Here is a 22,243-nt window from a genome sequence, read left to right as displayed (position 1 = left end):
ACTATATAGAATAAACATCAACTATTAACGATTAGATTAGATTTTATTAATAAAGAAAAAAAGAATTGAATAGTATTGAAAATTGTATGAAATATTGTATTGAACAAAAATAAAACACAAAAATTAACCACCTTTGTGCGGGCCACAAAAAATTGTTTCGCGGGCCGCGGGTTGCCAATCCTTGATCTAGAGGAAGGCCTTGAAGAAGATAGAGTAATTTGGTGGAAAAAGATTTATTATTTTGATATTCGAGTATAAGGAATATATATATATATATATTTAAACATCAATCATTGGAAATCTTTCATAGGTGAAATTTGAATACTACGATTATTAATTAAAATTTGTATTTATAAAATTTAATATATGTTTCTGGGGAATCATTCTGTTGTTTTACATATACCATGCTAAATCAAACTTAAAAATGTATATGTTATTTTATCGTATGTTTAAGATTTGAAAAAATACACTCCTATTGGTTTTGTGTGATATTTTAGTACATTTAGTGGCAATTATGTGCCAAAAACAAATTCTGTTACTTTGAGACCTTAGTTCTTTTGCTGTGTAATTGATTAAAATTGTTAGCTGCAAAATGTCGATAAGTATATTTCAATGGAGTATCCTTTAGGCTTGAAATACGTTTCATTTTAAAATGTGTTCGTTAACAAAATTAATGATCGTTTATTGTGCAAATCTTGTGGTTGTAGGATAATTCAAATTTGTAGTATATTTAAAACATACTAAGATGTGTTTAATTATTTCAAATAAAATCCATCATTGTATTCATTTATTTTATGTTAAATCGAATGTAAATTTTTATGAAAATTTAAAAAGTTTTGATACTAATAAGTTATTATTTTTAAAATATTATTGTTCTGAGAAATTAAAATTAAAAATTAATGTTTTTTATATACCAATACATACTGCATATTTTTCTACAGTAGGTAAATTTCTAAATTTCTGAATTCAATATATTTTCTATTTCTATTTCTAAAATGCATAAAAAACATTTGAAAAAAATGTAATGTCATTATTAAAAATATTTAAATACGACTGTTTAGCATAATTCATAATAAATGAAAACATAAAACGAATCACAATTGATTATCGCTAAATAAAACGTGATTTAAATTTTGATTACCCGATATTTTGAGGATTGAATATATACGTTTATATAAATCGCCCAACTTGCCTATGGAACCAGGCTTCATATTTTTGTGCATAGTCTAGTATAGAATCGGCTAACTAGTTTAATATGAATATATATCTATCCTTAAGCATAATTGTTGTTTTTTGTTGTAGGTTACAAACAACAGTTTGTATTTTATGGTTGAAAAATTCTATATACATTTGAGTCACACAAATTATTAAATAGTATTTCAACGTTCACGTTTGTGAAGCGTGCAATGCCAAATATTCACCGGTCAACCACTATGTGATTAATTTAGTTTTGATTATGATTATTTTAAAAATAATAATTAATATAATATTACTTTTTGTTATGATATTAATTCTGAATATGCATTTTATTTCTTCGGTTAGACGATCTGTTTTGCAGTTTTACGTGGGTGTCGTAATAAATAGAATCACTTTAAATTATATATTTGTTATTTTTTGTGCTCATTCAATAGTAATAAAGTTCACACCCATTATCATCCCAACTAGAATGTTTAGTAAAATACTGTGTTCATTTATTTCAATATTATGCGTATTCATTTAAATGTGATATATCTTGGAAACTGCTCGGTAATGTACTACTTGCTACGAGTATCCGGGAAAAAATGTATCTTAAAATAAATCATGTTCAATTATTTATTCGAAACTCAAGCAATAGTAAATAGTAGTATTTTATAATGTATAATGCATGTAGTTTTCATGCTTCAATCTTTATGGTGTGTACATATCCTTACGAGTTTGATTGTAGATTTATTTTTGTTTTGTTGATATTTTTATAAATATTAATATGAAATTTAACATTAAATCATTAATATGAAATATGTTGGAATTTTTTTTAATATGCTAGTAAATGTCTTGATTTAGTGTGTTTTAGGCACAGTAATTTGAGTTAAGTTGGTACTTCTAAAATTTGGAAATATATTAAATTTCTAGTAATATTTTTGGTAGCTATCTTTAACTCAATTAATATAACATAGACTACCGTTAGATTTATCAAAAAATAGTGAAGATTAAGTAAGTAATTTTATGATGTCATGGTTTGAAAATTGAATAAAATTGAATAAAATTGAATAATTTGAACTCTTTTTGTGCTGAATAAATTGGTGAATCATTATTCAATTTTGGACCTTTAGATTCTGAGTGAAATGAGAAATTTATTGGTTTTCCCATGCTTTGTTTTTATTTTTTTTCTTCGTCCACGTTTTTCTACCAAAAAAAGGAATGCTCTGAGAATCACCAAATAAAAAATAAAAGATAAAAAATGGGTTCTAATTGTTATTTTCGGTGAGTTGTATTTTGAATTTCTCAGCAGTTTCCGAATCAAAGAAAAAATAACAGAAAACTTAAAATTTCAACCGAGATTCGAAATTTCACCGTTTATAAAAGTATATTATTATTATGTAATAAATTTGAGTCCGTGAATGGTTTTGACTAGAAAGATTGTTCCAACCATCACAATGTTAAAATTTTCCGATATAAAATTTTGCCTATTTAGTATTTTGTACGAGATCATTTTACGAATAATCTGACAATTTTTTAAATAACTGTGAAAACTGACGAAAAGTTATAAAATACGACTTAATTAACGCACACTGATTTGTTTTTCTTATTAAATAGATTATATAAATAAAGACCGGATTTTGTATAAAATGCATGTTGCTATTTTCAACATTTACATGCAGTTAATGTGTCCACAAATCTTTACTTGATTAATTAATATAAAAATGTTATACTGCATATTTTAGCGTATTCTAACGTTAGTGCATGTTCTGCATATTTTTGTATATTTAACAAAAAAATTATACAAATATACACCTAACAATCCAAAAAAGTGTTGAGTAAAAAAAAAATATTATATGTAGGTATGTGTAGGTTACAAAACTTTCATAGATTGGTTGTAAGAATTTTATAGCGGAGACATGACTTTACCTATTTTATCAATTATTTTTGATAAAATACCCAAAATAACACAAATAGGTGCATTATTACAACCACTGCTACATTTATACAATTCTTGGTAAGAATTATGTTGTAGCCAAATTAACCCATAAGCGCTGAGCGTCCCTTTATGGGTACACATGTATTACTATTTTACAACACGTTTGAAAAAAATTGTATTGATATTTTTCATGTATTATTATTATATAAGTTTGTATGTTATCTCCTCTTCATTTTAATATAATATGGAGCAGTTAATTCGTAAACAGTGTCTATTGACGATATATTATTTTAACCAAAATTTTAAAATAAGCGACTTTTTTATTTTTCTGGTATTCGATTACGGTAAGTATTAACTATTATTATTTATAAATAGGCAAGGCCGTAACTAGAAAAAAATTTCGGGGGGTCTAACATTATTATTTAGTACAATTTATTGTTAATAAACTATATTCACCGCTAAAATGTTTCTACTTTTGAAAATTTCGGGAGGGGGCCGGACCCCTAGAGTCCCTCCCAGTTACGGCCTTGTAAATAGGTGATCAAATATTTGTATCTTATATGTTTTTATAAACATTTATTTGGATATTTTTTCAATTTGTTATTTATATAATTTCTATAATTCAAAAAATTACATTTCCGTATTGCATATTTGCATCTTACTTTTTGCTTTTGAAAATCTTAATAAAATGAATAAATAATTATCATTGCAAAATTAAAATCAAATATAAAATTTAATAAAAATTTAAATTTTATTTTGCATGTTTTACATTTTTTTTTGTATATTTTGACTTTTTTTAGTACATTTTTGCATGCAAATTTTAAAATCTAAAATATACATAAATCCTGTCTTTATATATAAGTTATTAAAATAATGACAAATTATTACTTGGGAGATAAAATAATCACTTAACGTGATACTATTATATTCTGTAATATTAATTCTTTTTAACGTTCACATTTAAAGTGTATAGGAGAGGAGGGCCAATTAATAATGATCTGTTATTCTATGAGTAATTGTTAAAATATTGTTGGATTTCAATGCAGAGTTAATCATATACTCTAATTCAGAATTAATTTTCGTGGATTCAATATTTTGATAAGTATATTATATATGAGTAAAAATTTTGAATAAATAGCATTTTACATCAGGAAAATGTGCTTTATCGTTTCAATCAATCTATTTGAGGATAAGTTAAAGTAATTTCTCTGGACAAATAATGCTGGCGTTTACTATTATAAGATTTATTCCAAAGTAAAATATTATGGATATTTATTAGATGTATTGGTTGAACATACTTGTAGCTAGATGTGAATATAAAATGTTCGAAGAGAAAAAAAATCGTGTTTGCAATGATAATTATGAATATTTCATGATCATATTTGTGTTCGTCTTCCTCAAGTTATTACTTTCTATGTTGAGATATTTCCGCACGAGATTTTAAAAATGTTTGACTATAAAATAAAATATAAAATTATATCTGGATCTGGGATTGAATCACGTTTTACTATTACCCAATAAAATAAAATAAATCTCCAAAAGTCATTTTCCAAAAAAATAATTAATTAATAGTGTAACCAACCATACGTCGATAAACAAGTATTCGATTGAACAGCCTAATTAATCATCTAAACATTTCTCCACTACTAACACAAAAATTTTTTTACCGACAACAGCTGAATCAATGCAATTCAAAATGAACCAAGCAATTGCTTTATTTAAATACATTTTATGGAGTACGTTAAGTTAAATATATTACAGCTGTTAGTTAAATCATCAATCCATGAAATCAGTGGCGTAGTCAGGGGGGATTAAGAGTTTAAACTTCCCCCTTCTGATTTATCGTTTTAAAATACAAAAATTCAAGTAATGGAGAAAAATTTTTCCTGCGAACGGTTAATAGATTTATTTTTGGGTGCGCTTATACTAGAAGTTAATGAAAATATATTCGTCAACAGATGAAATATTTAGTGCGTTTTCCAAAATTCCAAGGAGAATAAGATAAATGTAGTATGTATAAAATATCATTTACATTATCGCGGTAAATAATTTTAAATTTATTTATCAACCTCCTCCCTTGATAAATTTCTGTTCACACAACTGCACGTAAAATAATCGCAACACTTCGAATATTAAATAGTAAATTTAATATTTTTCTAAGGAGTGACAGTATTGCAAATACCTTAGTACAAAAATCATTCACGAGACGAAGTAGAAAATAAAATAATTATAATAGTAATACTTAATAATAATTTATATATAATAATATCATCCCGATGAGAAAATTAACGAATTCCTCAAAAATAACTAAATTGTCTAAAGTATATCCTTCTATTCTAGACGGCATCATCATAAAAGCTTTACTACAGGAAGGAGTCAGATTAACTTCAATCGTTTTACCTTTCAAAGCTGGATTTGCTACCGAACAATTCGCTTGCGTATTTAGCAATCGTAGGCAAATTTATTTTAATCCAGAAAATACAAAAAAAGTACCAGATTCAATTTCAGTAAACTTTGAGCATACCGTATTCCGTATTTTCCTAATGTAAAGATGATAAAGATGATAAAGATGTTTTCGATGCAAACAGTCGGGTCACTTATCCTCTAGTAAAAATCGCGTGTTCATCATTATTTTATTATACGTAAACATATGCAATTAAATCGAATAACATGTTGTTATTTACTTATTTGGGACTGTCTACTGTTGAATGTATAGGAATGATTAACCCTACCTAAATTTTACTCTTATTGTATATTATATAGTAGAGTAAATATAAAACATATCACAGTCGTTTTTATACACGGGCGAGAAGACACGTTTCTTTCGTATACTACTCTCTATAATTACTACAGTAAAATACTGGAACCACTTTAGTTCTTGATTGTTTCTTATTTATTTATTTTAAAATGGATAAATGGATAGGAAAAGTTGCTATAGTAACAGGTGCTTCTTCTGGTATTGGAGAGGAGACTTGTAAGCAATTGGTTGAAAAGGGAATGATCGTTGTGGGATTTGCTAGAAGAGAAGATAGGCTACAAGTAAGTTTGAAATTTTATTAAAACCATTTATTTTTTTATCTACTCCTATCATAGGCGCCAAGACACTGTACTTAAATATTTTCTACGATATTTCTATTTTCAGAGTTTTGTGTTTAATTTAATTTAACGTTTAAATATTTGAAAACAAGTATACAATTAGCTTTAAACACAAACATTTCTTAGTACTTTTTAATGACTTTGTTTTGCAGGAATTACAAAAAAAGTTAAAGGAAAACTTTTATTACGTAAAAGTAAATTTGTGTTCAGAAGAAAATATTCTGGAAGCTTTTAGGTGGGTTAAGAGCACACTGAAATCCGTGGATGTTTTAATTAACAATGCTGGAGTTTTTAAAATGAATGATTTATTAGGTAAATTTTAATTCAATACATAAAATTACATTATTTTTTTTTATGATATAAAATGCACTATAGATTAATTTTAGTATAGAAATGGCTATTGATATAAATTTACATTAAGATATATTATGCTTTCTTTATACTTTGACGTGTTTTTATCTATAAAAAAAAATATATATGTTAACTGACTAACAATCTTCTAAATATAATTAGGTTTATCAATAATTACTTCATCATATACTTAGATATTTATTCGAATATTACTCGAATATAAAAATTTATAATTTTTTAACATGAATATAAAACCTTCCTCTACAATAATATTTTCCTGTTTGTTATTACTTTAATAGATAAATTATTGCGTTTGCTATATTCATTATAAGCGATTTAAATGATTTACAATCAAGTATTTGCATATTTTTAATATCAATATAACATAATGAAATGTTGTTTTAGGAAAAACAGAAGATTGGAAGATAATGTTTGAAACAAACGTTATTGGTTTAAATATTTGTAGCAGAGAAGCTGTTAATATTATGAAAGAACTGAAAATAAATGGGCATATCATAAACATCAATAGGTAATAAACTTGTATATGACTTGTAATAAAATTGTATATTTTATATTTCATTAAATTACCGTTTATTTGAAATTATTTTAATATGTTGTGTGTTACTTAGAGTTGTGTGCAAAAAAAAAAGAAATACATTTTTTGTTATTATAATTTATATGTTTAATATATAAAATATTAGACAGTAGGTATTAATTTTAAGTAAAGATTTTAATAATTCATTATTCCCAGAATGTGATAAAAAAAATATGTTTTATAATTAACTACTTATTTGTATGCACAAGTTACTGCTGTACAATTTTTTTACAAATTACAATTTTTTAAGAGATATTTCGTGTTTTCGTTTTTTTAAGCGTATTACTTCACGTTAAAAGTTATTACCTACGAAAAAAAGCTTGGCCCATTTTATTTTATTTATTTATTTATTTATATTACTTTTGTCCTGAGGACATTATGCATTGATAGTTAAGTTTTTAAATTTTTGAAGCACAGTATTTAATGATTTATTTTGTTACACAACAAAGCGTGATATTTTACAATAAATTAAAATTATTTAAATTAAGAGGATAAAATTGATGATGCGCGAGAAGACGGATGGGGAACGAGAATTGAGAAGAATAATACATCAGAGAAAAGTAACCAAGAGAGGAGAGTTAGTGAATTAACGAGTTGCGGAGAAGAGAAAGCATAATAAGAGAATGAAACGAGAACATAATATGATTTAAGTCGCATATGGCTTCGTACGTGTAGAGAATGTAAAGGGTAGAAGAATCAAGTGAAAGGATAAATTAATGATTAAGCCTTGGCCTAAAACCGGTATATTTTTTAGTTTATAAAGAATCGAACACAAATTATATGTGTCTAAATAAAGCGTATTTTAAAACATTTGTTTTCAATATTTATTTTAAACTAAAAATACTTCACTACATATTTTTAAATAAAATGATTGAAAATTAATTTGACTCTAATCGATTTACAAATATAAACATGCAAAAATGATCACATACGTAGGTAATTTAATAAGTCAATGAAACTTCTATCAAGATATGGGAGTTGCCATCTATGTTTCTATCTATATTTTGTTATTGAACCTCTTAAAATTAAGAAGGTCGGTATCAACAGTATACTTATAGGAAGCTGGTGAGAAATATGTTTATATATCAATATTTTATCAACCAAAACACTATAAACTTAATACAATCAAAAGACATACCACATACGACTGATATGGTGAATCTGAAAAAGAAATATAATTAAATATTATGAATATATATTGTGTGTTAAGAAGTGAAGAAGGTAATTTGAATAAGACAGAATAATGGTTCGTAGTACGAGTATATGGAACACGTTCTGATTATTTTTTATGAATAATTCGTACTAATTGTTAATACCCATTATTGAATTACATAGGTAATGCATATTCGTATTTCATGTTATAGTCTATAAATACAAAACACTTTATATGGATTAAATTATTTCTCTATAGTTATTATTTTTATTGTTTATAGTATTGCAGGTCATTTTATAATTCCAATTAAAGATGCATCATTCTACTCTAGCACCAAGTTTAGTGTCACTGCCATTACAGAGTATTTGAGAATGTTAATGTGTTCGCAAAATTTACCTATCAGAGTCACGGTAATTGATTTTAAAACTAAATATGTATTGATTTATAATCTAAACCATTTTAATTTGAATTATCAACAAATTATTAAAAAAAAACTGCAAAAATTCCAAAAATTGGATGTACCAAAACTCTTGTTTATACAATATAATATTTCAAATTTTTTTAGTTCATTTGTTCTAATAATTTTTTTTGGATGATTTTTCAACTTTAAAATCAATCATTTACCTATGTCTCGTATGCATATTATAATAAAATTATGTATTATACTAGGTCTTTATACATGATTAACATCGTACCAATGTATTAACAGGCACCAAGTACTCTGCAGAATGATCAAGAAGGTTTAAATACTTATGAGATTTTGGACAGTAAAAATTTATTTTTAATAAAATAAAAAATTTAAAAAAATAATAAAATTAATAAAAGCTTTTGACAAAAAATAAATATAGAAATAAGTAAACAATAATTAAATAAATGCTTAGTCTGTAGTATTATTTAATTTGTAAAGTACGACCGGTTTCAAAATAAAATTCCACATTAGGTATTAACAAAGACAGTAAAATCCCGACTGAATATAAAAAAACTAAAGGAAGAAATACGAGTACATTGAGAAAAATTGGTCGTTTAAAAACAACCAATTTTTAATAATTTTTTAATAATTTTCTATTAATGCATGAATGCTATAATTTGAATAATTTGGAAATTAATGATCATGTGATCACAATAATTTTAGTATGAACCGTAATAATTTTACTAAATTACAAGTTCGGTTTAACTATAGCATCCTCTATGAATATGGAAATATATCATAGTAAAAGTCATTGTATCTAAATTTTAAATAAAATCTTATTTATAGTTATTAATCCCTAAAAACTTTAGTCTCATCTCACATTTTACAGTTTGAGGTTTATTTCAATTTAAAATCGTTATTAATTTTTATTTTGTTATTTAAATTTTGAATATTTTGTATATTTTGAATTAAAATTATACTTGGCTTTCTTTATAGAGTATTAGTCCTGGGCTCGTTATGACCGAAATGGCAGAACAATTTATACCACAAAATTCGGGTGAAAATGAAGCACTGTTACCTATTGATATAGCTGATGCTATTTTGTTTGTATTGAGCGCACCACAACGTGTTAATGTAAGTTAAAAACAAATTATAAAAATTGTATCAATTAAAATTTAATTGATTTCGGATTCCTATTGGTTAGATAAGCATGTGACCAGAGGAATATTTTAAAAGTATTTGGGTATTTCATGTTCTAGTAGCAATTTTCGTGACAATAAAATACATATGACACTTCTAATTTTTCCATACTTACAGCATTAAGTATATATTATATATAATATAAGTATTAGATAACGAATTGAGGAAAATTAGTAAAAAAAAAAAAAAAAAATGGAAAATTACTACAAATGCTAATTTAATATTTAGTTGCTCAAATTTAATTTATAGAGTTTCATAAATTTATTTTATAAATAAAATGCTATTTTCGTTAGTATATGTATTTAAAAAATGTACATTACTACGAATAATATGATTAACATTGTATTTCAATTTTTTTTTTTTTAGATTATACTGTTGATTGTAGTAATTTGTATATATACTTTATGTATGGCATTAATGTAAAGTGTCTGGAATGTACACTGCGGAAAAATTGACCTTTTTCTAAAAGTCGATGTGTAAACTGCGGCAAGAAAAAATGTAAAAATATACAATTTCCTATAAAACCGATAGGATACATTATACAAACTGCAACAATTTATTTTATATACCTATGATTTTATATATATATGTAGTGGCAGATTATATAATGTTCAATTTTTTCTTGCCATAGTTTACACATCGAATTTTAGAAAAAGATTAATTTTTACTATCTCTTGAGTACATATGTATTATGAATAATTGTACTTCTAATCCGTTTAGAATAAATATACAGTTATTTATTAAATGTCTAATTAATATTTCTCATACATGTTTATAAATATAATAATTTTAAATTGTTCACAGGTTTCTGAAATCACTGTAAGGCCATCATCTGAAAAAATTATACATGATGGTATGAATATTTTGAGTAATTAACTCAAACTAATCACTATAACAATATGCATATATTATTTAATCAATTATTTTTAGATGGTCAAAATATCATCAATAATTAAACGTAAATAATACATTTAAAAATTAAATTTTATCAAAATATATATTATGTTTAAATAAATTTAAATATTTTCAATTAAATACAAGAACATTTCTAAAAATTATTTGAATAATTTTATTTAAAATATATTTAGCAATTTTTCATCAACATCTTTAATAGGTAGTATTTTAAACAATAATTTGTAATGGTTATTATTATAATATATTTTTTAATATGATTAAAAATGAATATTATCTATGTTAATGTTTCTATTAAAATATTTCATATTTATATTAAAATAACCCAATGTCCATTTTTCTTAATTAGTGCTCTTCATAAATGTATATTAAGTATAAGGAAAGGTTAGGTATCAATAAGATTCAAATGTGTGATAATAACTTTGAAAAACTTGTATCATTTAAATCTCAAAAAAATTGGTTGTAAATTTAGTATAAATAATTAGTGTTATATTTTTTAGAAGGAAGTGGTTTCCGGGTTTAGACATATATAACTGTAATATAACTATTACTTTCATTATTTTATACATATGTATACTGTCATTTTTATACATAATATTTTTTTTCTACTTTTTTCTTATATATGTTATATAATTTATATGATAAAACTGTAATTGTATTAAAATACCTCAGCGCGTACATAGCAGTAGAAAGAAATTTAAATATGTTAAGCTTTTAATATTATGATTTTCGCAAATAAAGGTATATACAATTTGGAAAAATCGAAAATGTCATTGAAGTATTTCAAAATGAATCGACATTGATCGAAATTTTTCAAGAAAAAAATTGAGTCACTACGATTGTTATTTAAGTTATGATAAAAACAAATATTTGATTTTGTCGAAAACAGGTATACCATACATTTGACCGGGTTTTTTTTTTATATCTTTTGGAAAATTCGTGAAATAACTACTTATAAAGTATTAACTAGATACAATTTTCTAATAGAAATCTTTAATGATTGTGATGATTGGTGCAATCTTTTTAATCGAAGTCATGTACACAAACACAAAAAAAGTCGCATGTGATAAAATAATATGTGATTATTAGAGAAGAGAGTTTTAATCTCGATTTAAAATTTCATTTTTTTTTAAATTTTTGGTCCATTATTGTGATATCAAGCTTAGAAAGAACAGCGTTAATTATGATATCGAACGTAGTACTTACCATTGAAATGTGTAATACGTATTTTGTCATTTTGCCACTTGTAGAATTGTAAGCTAGTAATAATTCTACAATACGTCTATAACTATACTATACGTCTATAATTAATCTATCATAAGGTCATAAGGGTTGCTCAGAGGTATACGTTATTTAAATCGATATTTGGTGTTACAAAAACCAACGAAACAAATTGATCGCTGAAGACTGCAGGACTTTCAGGTTATAATCAACATCATATCAGTGTTACGTAACGCGTGACTGTTGGACACCTTTACTGATTTGGAATAGTTCAGAAAGAAATGGATCTCTCGAAGAAAACGCAATTGCGTTGAACATAGGCACTAGGAACATAGTTATCAGGCGTATGGTACCAGAATATCTGTGAAACATATTACGTATAACAACGCCGCTGGCTGCAAAACTGCTAACTGCTATGAAATCACGTAGGGACCGAGGCAGACTTTAGTTCTGTAATGAAATTAGCTGCCTTAGAAAACTCTATTCAAATTTACAACAAGCGCCATTTTAGTTGACAGTTGATTTCGCCGCGGTCATTAACAAGAGTCAGGGCGAGACCATAGCGATAATAGTCTGTGGGATATAATCCCCTAAACCATTCTTTGCGCACGGGCAATTAATTATTATAAGTGACGTCTATTGTCAGTCAAACTCACTAATTCATACGGAGTAACTGATTAATTTATACAGAGTAAAAATATTCTGAACCGAAAATAAAATATCCGATGCAGATAGCAAAAAGTTTCATAAATAGAATACATTTAGTTTTATTTATCCCTGGGTTCTAAAATCAAACGCTGCTGTCTAACGGTATTACAATATACTAACAAATTCGAAATAATTACATTAAATGTACAATATATATAAAAATATTTTAATTATTCAGAGGTCTTTGTTTTTTTTTTAAATATTTAAGGGATTTGTTAAAAAATAAAGTATTATATAAAGTTTGGGTGTATTTAATCAACTCTGACATGCGATTTGAGAGAGTTTAAATTAAAACATAAATATAATATTATATTTTTATATAAATTTTGTTTTCTCACACATATATAATTCCCATGATGAGGATAAAGTAAATTGAATTCTAAACTTGTACCGATATAGATAAGATATTCGAAATTACTGTTTCTCATTATTACTATAGTATCACTATTGATGATATAAGCTCTTCATCATAATAATACTATGTAGAAAAATATTTTATCAAGTCCATAACTGATCCTTAAACTATTTGATACTCAAAAATAAAAAATATAACAGTATTATTAATGTATTATAATAAATTATATTAATTTGTTTTTTATTAAACATGATGGTCAAAAACACTATTATTTATTTATTTATTTAAATGCTTTTGTTTGATGTCGATAAAAATCCATAACATTGCACAGTCAATATTTCAAGAATTTATAATTTGCATTATCACGAAATTGTTTTTAAATGTATAGGTAATATTGTATGAACAATAATATTTTTGGGTTCATGAACGTTATTAATTTAAATTTTTATATTTAAATTTTGAATTACCCGAACTAACCAAAACATAAATTATATTTTACTTACTATATATATGTCCACTAAATATGGAATTCACTTGTACATAGCATAATACCAAAATAATACACCGAGAAATACTAATTATAATTTAATAAATAGTAAAAATGAGAGTACCGTAATAACTTATGTAATTGACATGTTTTTTTATATTGAGAACTTGAAGATAAATTGTAGACATTTAAATAATCTTAAGCAATAGTTTGTGTACTTTATCAATTATAATTTATTACAGTTTCCATTACATTTATCATATAAATTAAATCGTTGAAATAATTATGAATATTTTCATTCTAAGTATTCTATTTGAGAAGATTTTATCGACCATTAGTTTAACATAAATGTAAAATAATAGTATTAATTCTTCTTCTCCTTCAGGTGCCTATCCAATTTCGAATGTTGGCGACCATTCCAGCAATGCACTCTTCGTTGATTGCATCGCGAAACAACTCTGATGAGTTTTTTCCAAACCATTCCCTTAGATTAAGAAATTATAATTTTCTTCTCCTTCCAGGTCCTCTTTTTCCAAATATTTTTCCTCGCAAAATGGATTGAAGTATTAAATACCTATTCTCATTCCACATTATGTGTCCTAAATATTGAAGCTTTCTTATCTTTATAATGTTTACTAGCTCAGTATCCTTGTTCATTATCCTAAGAAATTCAACGTTTTTAATCCAGGTCGTCCATGGTATCCTCAGTATTCTTCTATACAGCCATAACTCAAATACTTTTATCTTTTTTGTAATGACATCGTTCAGTGTCCAGGATTCCACATCATATAGCAGCACAGAGAACACATATCATCTTATGTTTCTCATTTTTGTTTTAAGATATAAGTTAAAACTTTCGAAAAAAGCACTCATTTAATTTTGTTCTAGCTTTACCTATTGGGCACCTTAGTAGCAATATTATTTCACCCTTTTTATTCTGGTTTTATTGAAACCATAAAGGGGAACTCCAGTTATAATGTTCTTGCTAATGACTTTTGTTTTATAGACATTTATATTGAGTTCAAACAATTGAATGTGTTGTGCTATGTGATCCATTGAGGTTTGCAGTCTGGTAGTACTATCGGCTAAAATTTTAGTGTCATCCGCATACCTAATGTTGTTGATTCTGACTCCATTTAGTTGTATGCCTTTCTCTATTCCATCTAGAGCCTCATAGAATATTTTCCCAGAATAAAGGTTGAACATTAAAGGTGAAAGAATACAAAAAAATCAAAACCGGTGGACAAATGTTAGAACAAATTTGATTTTAAAATAATAAGGCTTGAAAAAATTACCGCAATAAAAACACAAAAATGCATTTGATATAAAATTGCAATTCCTTTTGTATGTTTATAAAGCGTAGGTAGATCCTCCATGGAATAAAAAAAAATCTCTACGAATTAACTGATTAATTAAAAGGCAGTCAATTGTTTCTAACCTGTACTTGGTATTGGTTTGAAATTGTTATAGTTCAATATAATACTTGTATATTCCTTTGGAAAACTTTGGAAAACAGATAAAATATTTGAACGAACGCCATAAATTTCAGTAATACTTGAGTGGAGGCTTATGAAGCTATAACAATGTTGAAAAAGTATAATATGAATGAATAATGATGATCTTATTGAGTATGATAATAAACCAACGTTAACGAAATAAATAATTTAGGTTTTAAAATAAAATACATGTTTAAAGTTATTATTACCCACAAGTTAAAAAATTATTTTATGACAATTAAATGTTCAAAAGTACCTTATATATTGAGAACTCAAATAAAAATAGTGTTAATTAACGATTATGTACCCACTTAGTTGTTGATATACATTCAAACTAGTTTCTGCCATAAATTAAAAAAAACTTTTAACAGTTTTCAGTTGGTATTCAATGATGTTATCGATAAAACACTTTAAACCAGAATTACAAAATTAACAGCGCTATCGAAATTGTTTTTAATATTGCCTTTATAAAAACAATATTAAATTAATATTATTTTTATGCGATATAATATATATAACAACACAATAAAATATGTGTATAATAAAAAAATACACAAGAAGTTCCTAAGATATTGGTAGATATAGTTTTCCAAATTTCAATCAATCAAAGTCATTTTAATGTATCGGTACAATGATTTATATTTTTAATAACTTATCAACAATGTATAACCAGATACCATATTTAATAAAAATGAAATTTATTCCTAGATAATTTATTAACAACCGTTCAAAATAAGAACTTTGATGTTCTTTGATGTTTTGTGTCGATATTTGCGATAACGAATTTCTACATAAATTTGGATGAAATTATGTAATTCTTGACACTCCAGCAATAACCATAATAAATTACAGTTATAACTACATAATAATTAGAATAACTAAAAATGTAGCCGGTAATGTACCCATGGAGACTGCCCTATATTACAGTAATTCAATCACCTAACAATAAATTGTTCACGGTCAATAGCGTTCGCTGATTATTTATCGACATTCACATATCTTAAACACGGTGTTTTATTCTTTTATTTTCTAAAACATCCTACTCGGTTGGTGTGATCAAGACTCATACGTTTTCTCCCTTATTAATCTTTTGTTGTTAATAAATAATATTCATATAATGTTGATAAATTACTACTTATCTTCACTCGCTCAATCGCGTCTGGCAACGTGCGTGTGCTCGCTTAATAATTATTTCAGAATTTCTTAATCATCGCCAGTCATTGGTTACTATACCAATAGTAATATTAAACACAACCATCTTTACATACGTAGTTAGGATCGCGGCTCGTGTGGAACTAATATTATTTATTTTCTTACGCAATTGTCTCCTGCTGTTTCCTTCCATTTCCAGTCAAATTGATTATGATGGACGATTTTGACATTGATGCTTTACTTGAAGCACCGCCCAATAAAAATAAGTCAGAAGCTCTGCTTAAAGAGAGTAATGGCACCGATGAAAAATATCGTAAATACAAATCTCATAAGAGTAGTTATCGTACTGGGTCTCGATCACGGGACAAGTCGCGTAAGCGTAGTCAGTCTAAAAACCGTAAACATCGTCAAAAATGTCGTTTTAGAGGTAGACATCGTAGTCGTTCCAGAGACCAACATGCTCGTCGGGGGTATAAAAATGAACGAAATCGTTCTTGGTCTCCAGTTAAACCATCTAGGTATGGACCATCCTTATTGGTATCATCAAGAAATAAGAATTCACAATATTTTCACAAAGTTTAATTATTTTATTTTTTTTTTAAACTTTTAATTGACTTCATGATATCAATTTTAACATAAACTAAAATTAAAACTTTCCGGAAGAATATATTTTTTTGCCAACCTTGTTAGAAAATAAATGTGTCCTTATATTATTTATTTATTTAGCATACCATACGGGAATGTGCCCAATGTATAATTAATATTTAATACGATAATTACAATACTAGTGTGATATACAGTAAAAAAAAATATTTGGTACATTTTTAAGAAAGTAAAAATGTGGGGTCAGAATTGGCAATAAACGCACAGCGACGAAGTGGTTCATTAAAAGTTTAAATTTTAAACCATAATTAGTGAAGGAGGTTGATAAATTAAAAGTGGTGTGTGCGAGTGAAGCGAGGAGGAACATTTAGAGAAATTAGATAGAGTAGGTGAAATGAGTTAATATGTCTATTTAATAATTCGTAAAGGAATTTAAGGTTAGCATACTGCCTTCGATCTTCCAGGAAATCTAGTTTGAGATGCTTGAGTATTTGTGAATAGTTATTAAGAGGACATTCAATAACCTACTAACCTTTATAATTGAAAACAAATATTTTAATCGCAATGTATAAATATTTAGAAAAATATAACTAGTATAAGAAGTAGTGTGTTTCTTGTTAGAATATTATTTTCCACCATCGTGAAAGGTAAAGATAAATGTCTTTTAACCCTGATGAGAAATGTAATGTTATTAAAAAAGTTAAATGGTCATGACTTTTGAACCACTGTAACATCATCAGTAAAACAATGAAAAACCGAAATGTATAACACATAAAAAATGAATACCATATTTTAAATGAAAGAGAATCGGGATTAAGGATGGACGTTGAATTATTTGAGTAAATGTTAAGATTGTTGTCCACCAATCGATGGCCCAGCTCTTGTCTCGAAACCCACGTTCCGTGGTCATATAGCATCGCGCGCACAAAACTTATACCGTTAAGCCGGTATTTTTCAACCACTCGTCGTGTTCAGTGACGTGTATGGTAACAAGATCATACGGTTATACGTTATACCAACCGGTCGAGTGATGTTATTAGTGCGTCCAGTAAAGTGACGATAGGGTTAATCGAGAAACGGCCGTCTCTCAGTTTTCTAAACGTGCGGTAGGTGGGTGGACAACAATTTAGTTATGGATGCAGGGAAATAACATACAAAAAGATACTTTGATATTAATATAGTTGAAAGCTAATGTCCAGTAACCTCTAACAGTATGTCAGCAAGCACACGTTATAAATAAACAATGCGTATAATACGGTAATCAGACAGCTATCAAATGCAAAATAAAAAATAAATAAAATTTAATACGGTGTTCATCACTGGGGACTCTTGTGTCGTTAGCTATTAGGTATTGGGTTCTAGGAGTGTTGTTTTGATTTTTATATGCGGTTATTATTCAATAGGATCACCCGAAGGTGGGTAAGTGATAGGTGGGTGGGCGAACGGGTATCGAAAAATATACTTGCCTCTGAAAATATTTGAGTTCGCCGCGCCACTGAGTGTGTCTACGAGGATTTCGCTACTGACCCTTGATACACGGGTCGCAATGAAAAATCATAGCAAAATATTTTCCATTGTGGGTACAAACGAATACGTTTAAAAAACAAATATAAAATTATAATAACATTTTTAATGCAATTAAATTAATTTATCCACTGCAAAATGTATTATGAAATGCTTCGGTGTATTTTTTCAGTATTAAATATTTACTTGTATACTAGTTCAGAGTAATATTTTCAGTATTTATCATTAAACTTTAATCAAATATAATTTTTTGTAATCCTGCGAGACATTTTGAAAAAAAAAAAAATACTTTTAGCTTATACATGTTGTTTATACTCATTCGTGGCCCGAGTCCAAGTATTAGTTCTGGATTAGATAAGAAAAAAATGTCTAAGTATTTTTTTGATTCAAACTAATTAGAGTAAATGGTTTGACATATAATTTATGTTATTTTACATATTTTAATGAAGACAATTAATATCTTGTTAATTTTAAAGCTATTGATTTTTTAAACTTTTATGCAATACATTTATATTTCCTATTCAAGACGTGGCCGTATCTCCATTTTACGATTTTAATGTAGCATTATATAAAAGTTTTTCAGAAGTCGATCTCAAAATGTTTAAAAATGACAGTAGGTATAGTTTTATTGAGTTATAAATAAAGACCAGATTTTGCATAAAATACATGTTGCTATTTGCAACATTATATATATTCAATCCATTGAGTGTCCACAAAATCTTTACTTGAGTGATTAAGTATTAATAATTTATATTCCATATTTTAGCATTTTCTGGATATTTTTGCATTTTTTTCTTACATATTTTGAATTTTTTTAGTAAATTTTTGCATGTATATTTTATAATTTAAAATGCATACAAATTTGATCTTTAGTCATGAATGTAAATAATCAAAAAATAAATGTAATTGAGTTGACTTGCATTATGTGCAAATATAAGATAAAAAGCTATATAAAAAACATTAATGATCTCTAAAATTATTTGATAATAATAATGCCGAAAAAACTTCTAACTAAACCGTAGTATAAATAATAATTTTCATTATAAACAAAAATTTAAAATTTTTAAAAAAAAAAAAAAATAATAACGTTTTTCAGGGCCTCGTAAATTTTTATAAATATATTAATTGTGCCATGAAATAAAATTTTAGGGAGTATGCATAATGAAAGTTGTTGATCTGTACAGTAAATGTAATTATTTAATTATTTATATTTCTATACATATTTAATAACGAATACCTATATAAATATAGAATTTTGTAACTTCCAATAATTAAATAAGTGAAAACCTGACTAAACTATCACAAATGATAACAAATTGATACCCAAAATTAACATTAACTTTTTTTTCATTTTTAACTTATAATCATAAATATATTATTGATAATTTTTATTTTTAATAAATTACACTTACAGATTGATGAAATTGTGAAGAGGCCTAAGTATAAAATTTAAAGCATTTTTATAATCGACAAGCTTTAAAGTTTAAAGAACTATCTATTAATTAAACTATAATATTTCGTTGAAATGATTGAACCCTATCGGATTACTATATACTATTTTATTACTCTGGCTGTCTAACGTAGTAGGTAATAAAACTCAACATTTCAAACAAAAAAAAAACTTGCCTTTCTATTATATCGTTCTTCTATTTCTTACATTGATATCGTTCTGGTTTCATATTTCATTTTCGATTCAAATACACAAGGAAAACATAAGTAATCGAATGGATGAGATTACAATATCGAAACTACTAATCATTGTTTATCAAATTACAAAACATTGAAACATCGAGAAGTAAATTTATTTAAAATATATATTTTCCTAGAAAAATTACTGACAGTTAATTTATGCACTCTGTCACAAAACTAGATCAGAATACAATTATCTAATAAGTAATACATAACAATTATACTGATGTTTCAATTAGTCAAGCAAGCAACAAATTTAAATTGTTATAAATTAGTATGTTATGTTTTGTATATCTATAGTATATTTATATTATGTTTAACATATTTCATTGTTCGTAAATGATGCTGAATTCTAATACTAATTGATATTGTCAACATTATACTTTATTACATGTTCAAGGTATCCAAGAAACTAATTTGAATGTCATACTCAGTATGACTTTTATTCTATAAAGAAATGCAATTTCAAGTTCATTTATGTTCTAAGAATGGCAAAATATATTCGAAAATCGTCATTTTAAATATTTATATTTGAAAAACTTTTATTTAGATAACATCAAAGATGTATAAATATTTATATTAAAACAAAATATTGTGTTTGTAAATTATACTCCAAGTCTAATCTCAGAAACGTTTTTTGATACTAATGATTAATCATTGATTTTAAACGTATATACAAATAGTATAAGTGTAGCATATCCACCCAAGTGACCTATAGAATGTTTGAATTATGTCCCACTCTCCTCATGTCCATCATAAACTCACGAATATCCTTTATCCATCTTACAGCACTAAAAAAACTTTTGGTCTCAGTGGCTTTTCATAAAAAAATATGAGCCATAGTAAAAATTATTGTTTTTGTTCACTTATTTTTATCATTTATGATGATTTATTTTTATTTTTATAAGTGTATTTTTATAAGAAAAAAAAGTAGTTACTTACATAATTTGATTAGAATTAAATACAATATTTATTTGAATTAAAAAAACAAATAACGATTCCTATCGGTCAGAAATCGATACAAAGAAATCGTCAAGATAGGCAGGTATTCCGAAAATAAAATAGAAAAGAATAATATTAATGATATAATTGGATGAAGTGAAACTTTAACTCATATTACCCAGCTGTTTTATTTTAAGCAGTAAATTAACTAGGACATACACTTAAAATTAATTTAACAATTTAAAACTTCTATAAAAAGAGTGTAGAAATATTAATTTTACTTGTTGTAAAAAAATAAAAAGTTCAAAATCCATGACGTATTGAATAAATTAAAAACCAAATAATTCGAGAAAGAATTATTCGGTAAATATCTGTAAAAACAAAATCGACAGCATTTTCAACAGTCAAGAAAGTGGTGGATAAATTCAAAAAAATTTATTCCATAAAATAAATTTAAAAATATTTTCATTTAGGTAATTGGATGAACTCGTAAATTTTTAATTTTTAGTCTTCCAGTTTGCTGATTTAAAAAAAAAAAAAAAACCAATCACTATGCCGACGTATTATATTAATGTATTATTAATGTACTAATGTACCTCGTGATCAAAAAGTAACATTGATTGGATTTTGAGTTTTTTTTCGATCCATACAGAAACATACAAATATGACTTTTTAAATCGGATAGTGCAACAATTCCAGCCATTTTATCCCGTTTCAAGTCGTAATGTGATTTAATATAACATGTCAAAAAATATTTTCGATTTTCCGGTCGAGTAAAGACAGCAGCGCCGAATGGAGCGGCGACGAGATACTAACTCTCAAATAATTTACTCGCATGAAAGACAAACAAAATTCTATAAAACGTTAAAATAATACTCTTGAGAGTCAGATAATCGGAACTGTACTTGGTATACTCGTGTGACACATCACTGGACAACAGGGTTGAATTAAGGTGATATGGGGGCTAAGAGTGACGAAAACTAAAGAGAAAAAGAGTTTCAGATAAATACTATTACAATTGGGGACCAATTAGAACGGGGCACTTAAAGTTTAATAATTATTATAACTGATATTCCATTTTTGTGTGCATAAAAAATATGTTTTACTAATTATAACTGCTAATAATAATAATAATATAATTGATCGATTATCATATGTCAACATTTTACTTTTATTTTATTTAAAATTTTATGCACGTCATATTTTAATGAGTAATATCACTTATTTTTTTTAAT

General features: G+C 26.1%; 2 protein-coding genes across 3 annotated transcripts in view; one reads left to right on the top strand and one right to left on the bottom strand.

The window, feature by feature from the left end:
* LOC112682271 overlaps positions 1 to 22,243 on the bottom strand; it is a 274,831-nt gene that overhangs the window by 75,423 nt on the left and 177,165 nt on the right. The gene's annotated exons all lie outside the window — the stretch shown is intronic.
* Positions 5,891 to 10,880, top strand: LOC112682272 (farnesol dehydrogenase-like). Its single transcript, XM_025552811.1, has 6 exons — positions 5,891 to 6,154; positions 6,364 to 6,523; positions 6,968 to 7,091; positions 8,591 to 8,720; positions 9,716 to 9,853; positions 10,724 to 10,880. Exons 1-6 carry the CDS (start codon positions 6,023 to 6,025, stop codon positions 10,793 to 10,795), a joined length of 756 nt encoding a protein of 251 aa, XP_025408596.1. The 5' UTR covers positions 5,891 to 6,022; the 3' UTR covers positions 10,796 to 10,880.

Source organism: Sipha flava, unplaced genomic scaffold, assembly GCF_003268045.1.
Source record: "Sipha flava isolate LNK unplaced genomic scaffold, YSA_version1 201_pilon_pilon, whole genome shotgun sequence".
Taxonomy (NCBI): Eukaryota; Metazoa; Arthropoda; class Insecta; order Hemiptera; family Aphididae; genus Sipha; species Sipha flava.
Note: the sequence above shows the minus strand (reverse complement) of the source record. Positions and strands in the feature narration are given on the sequence as shown.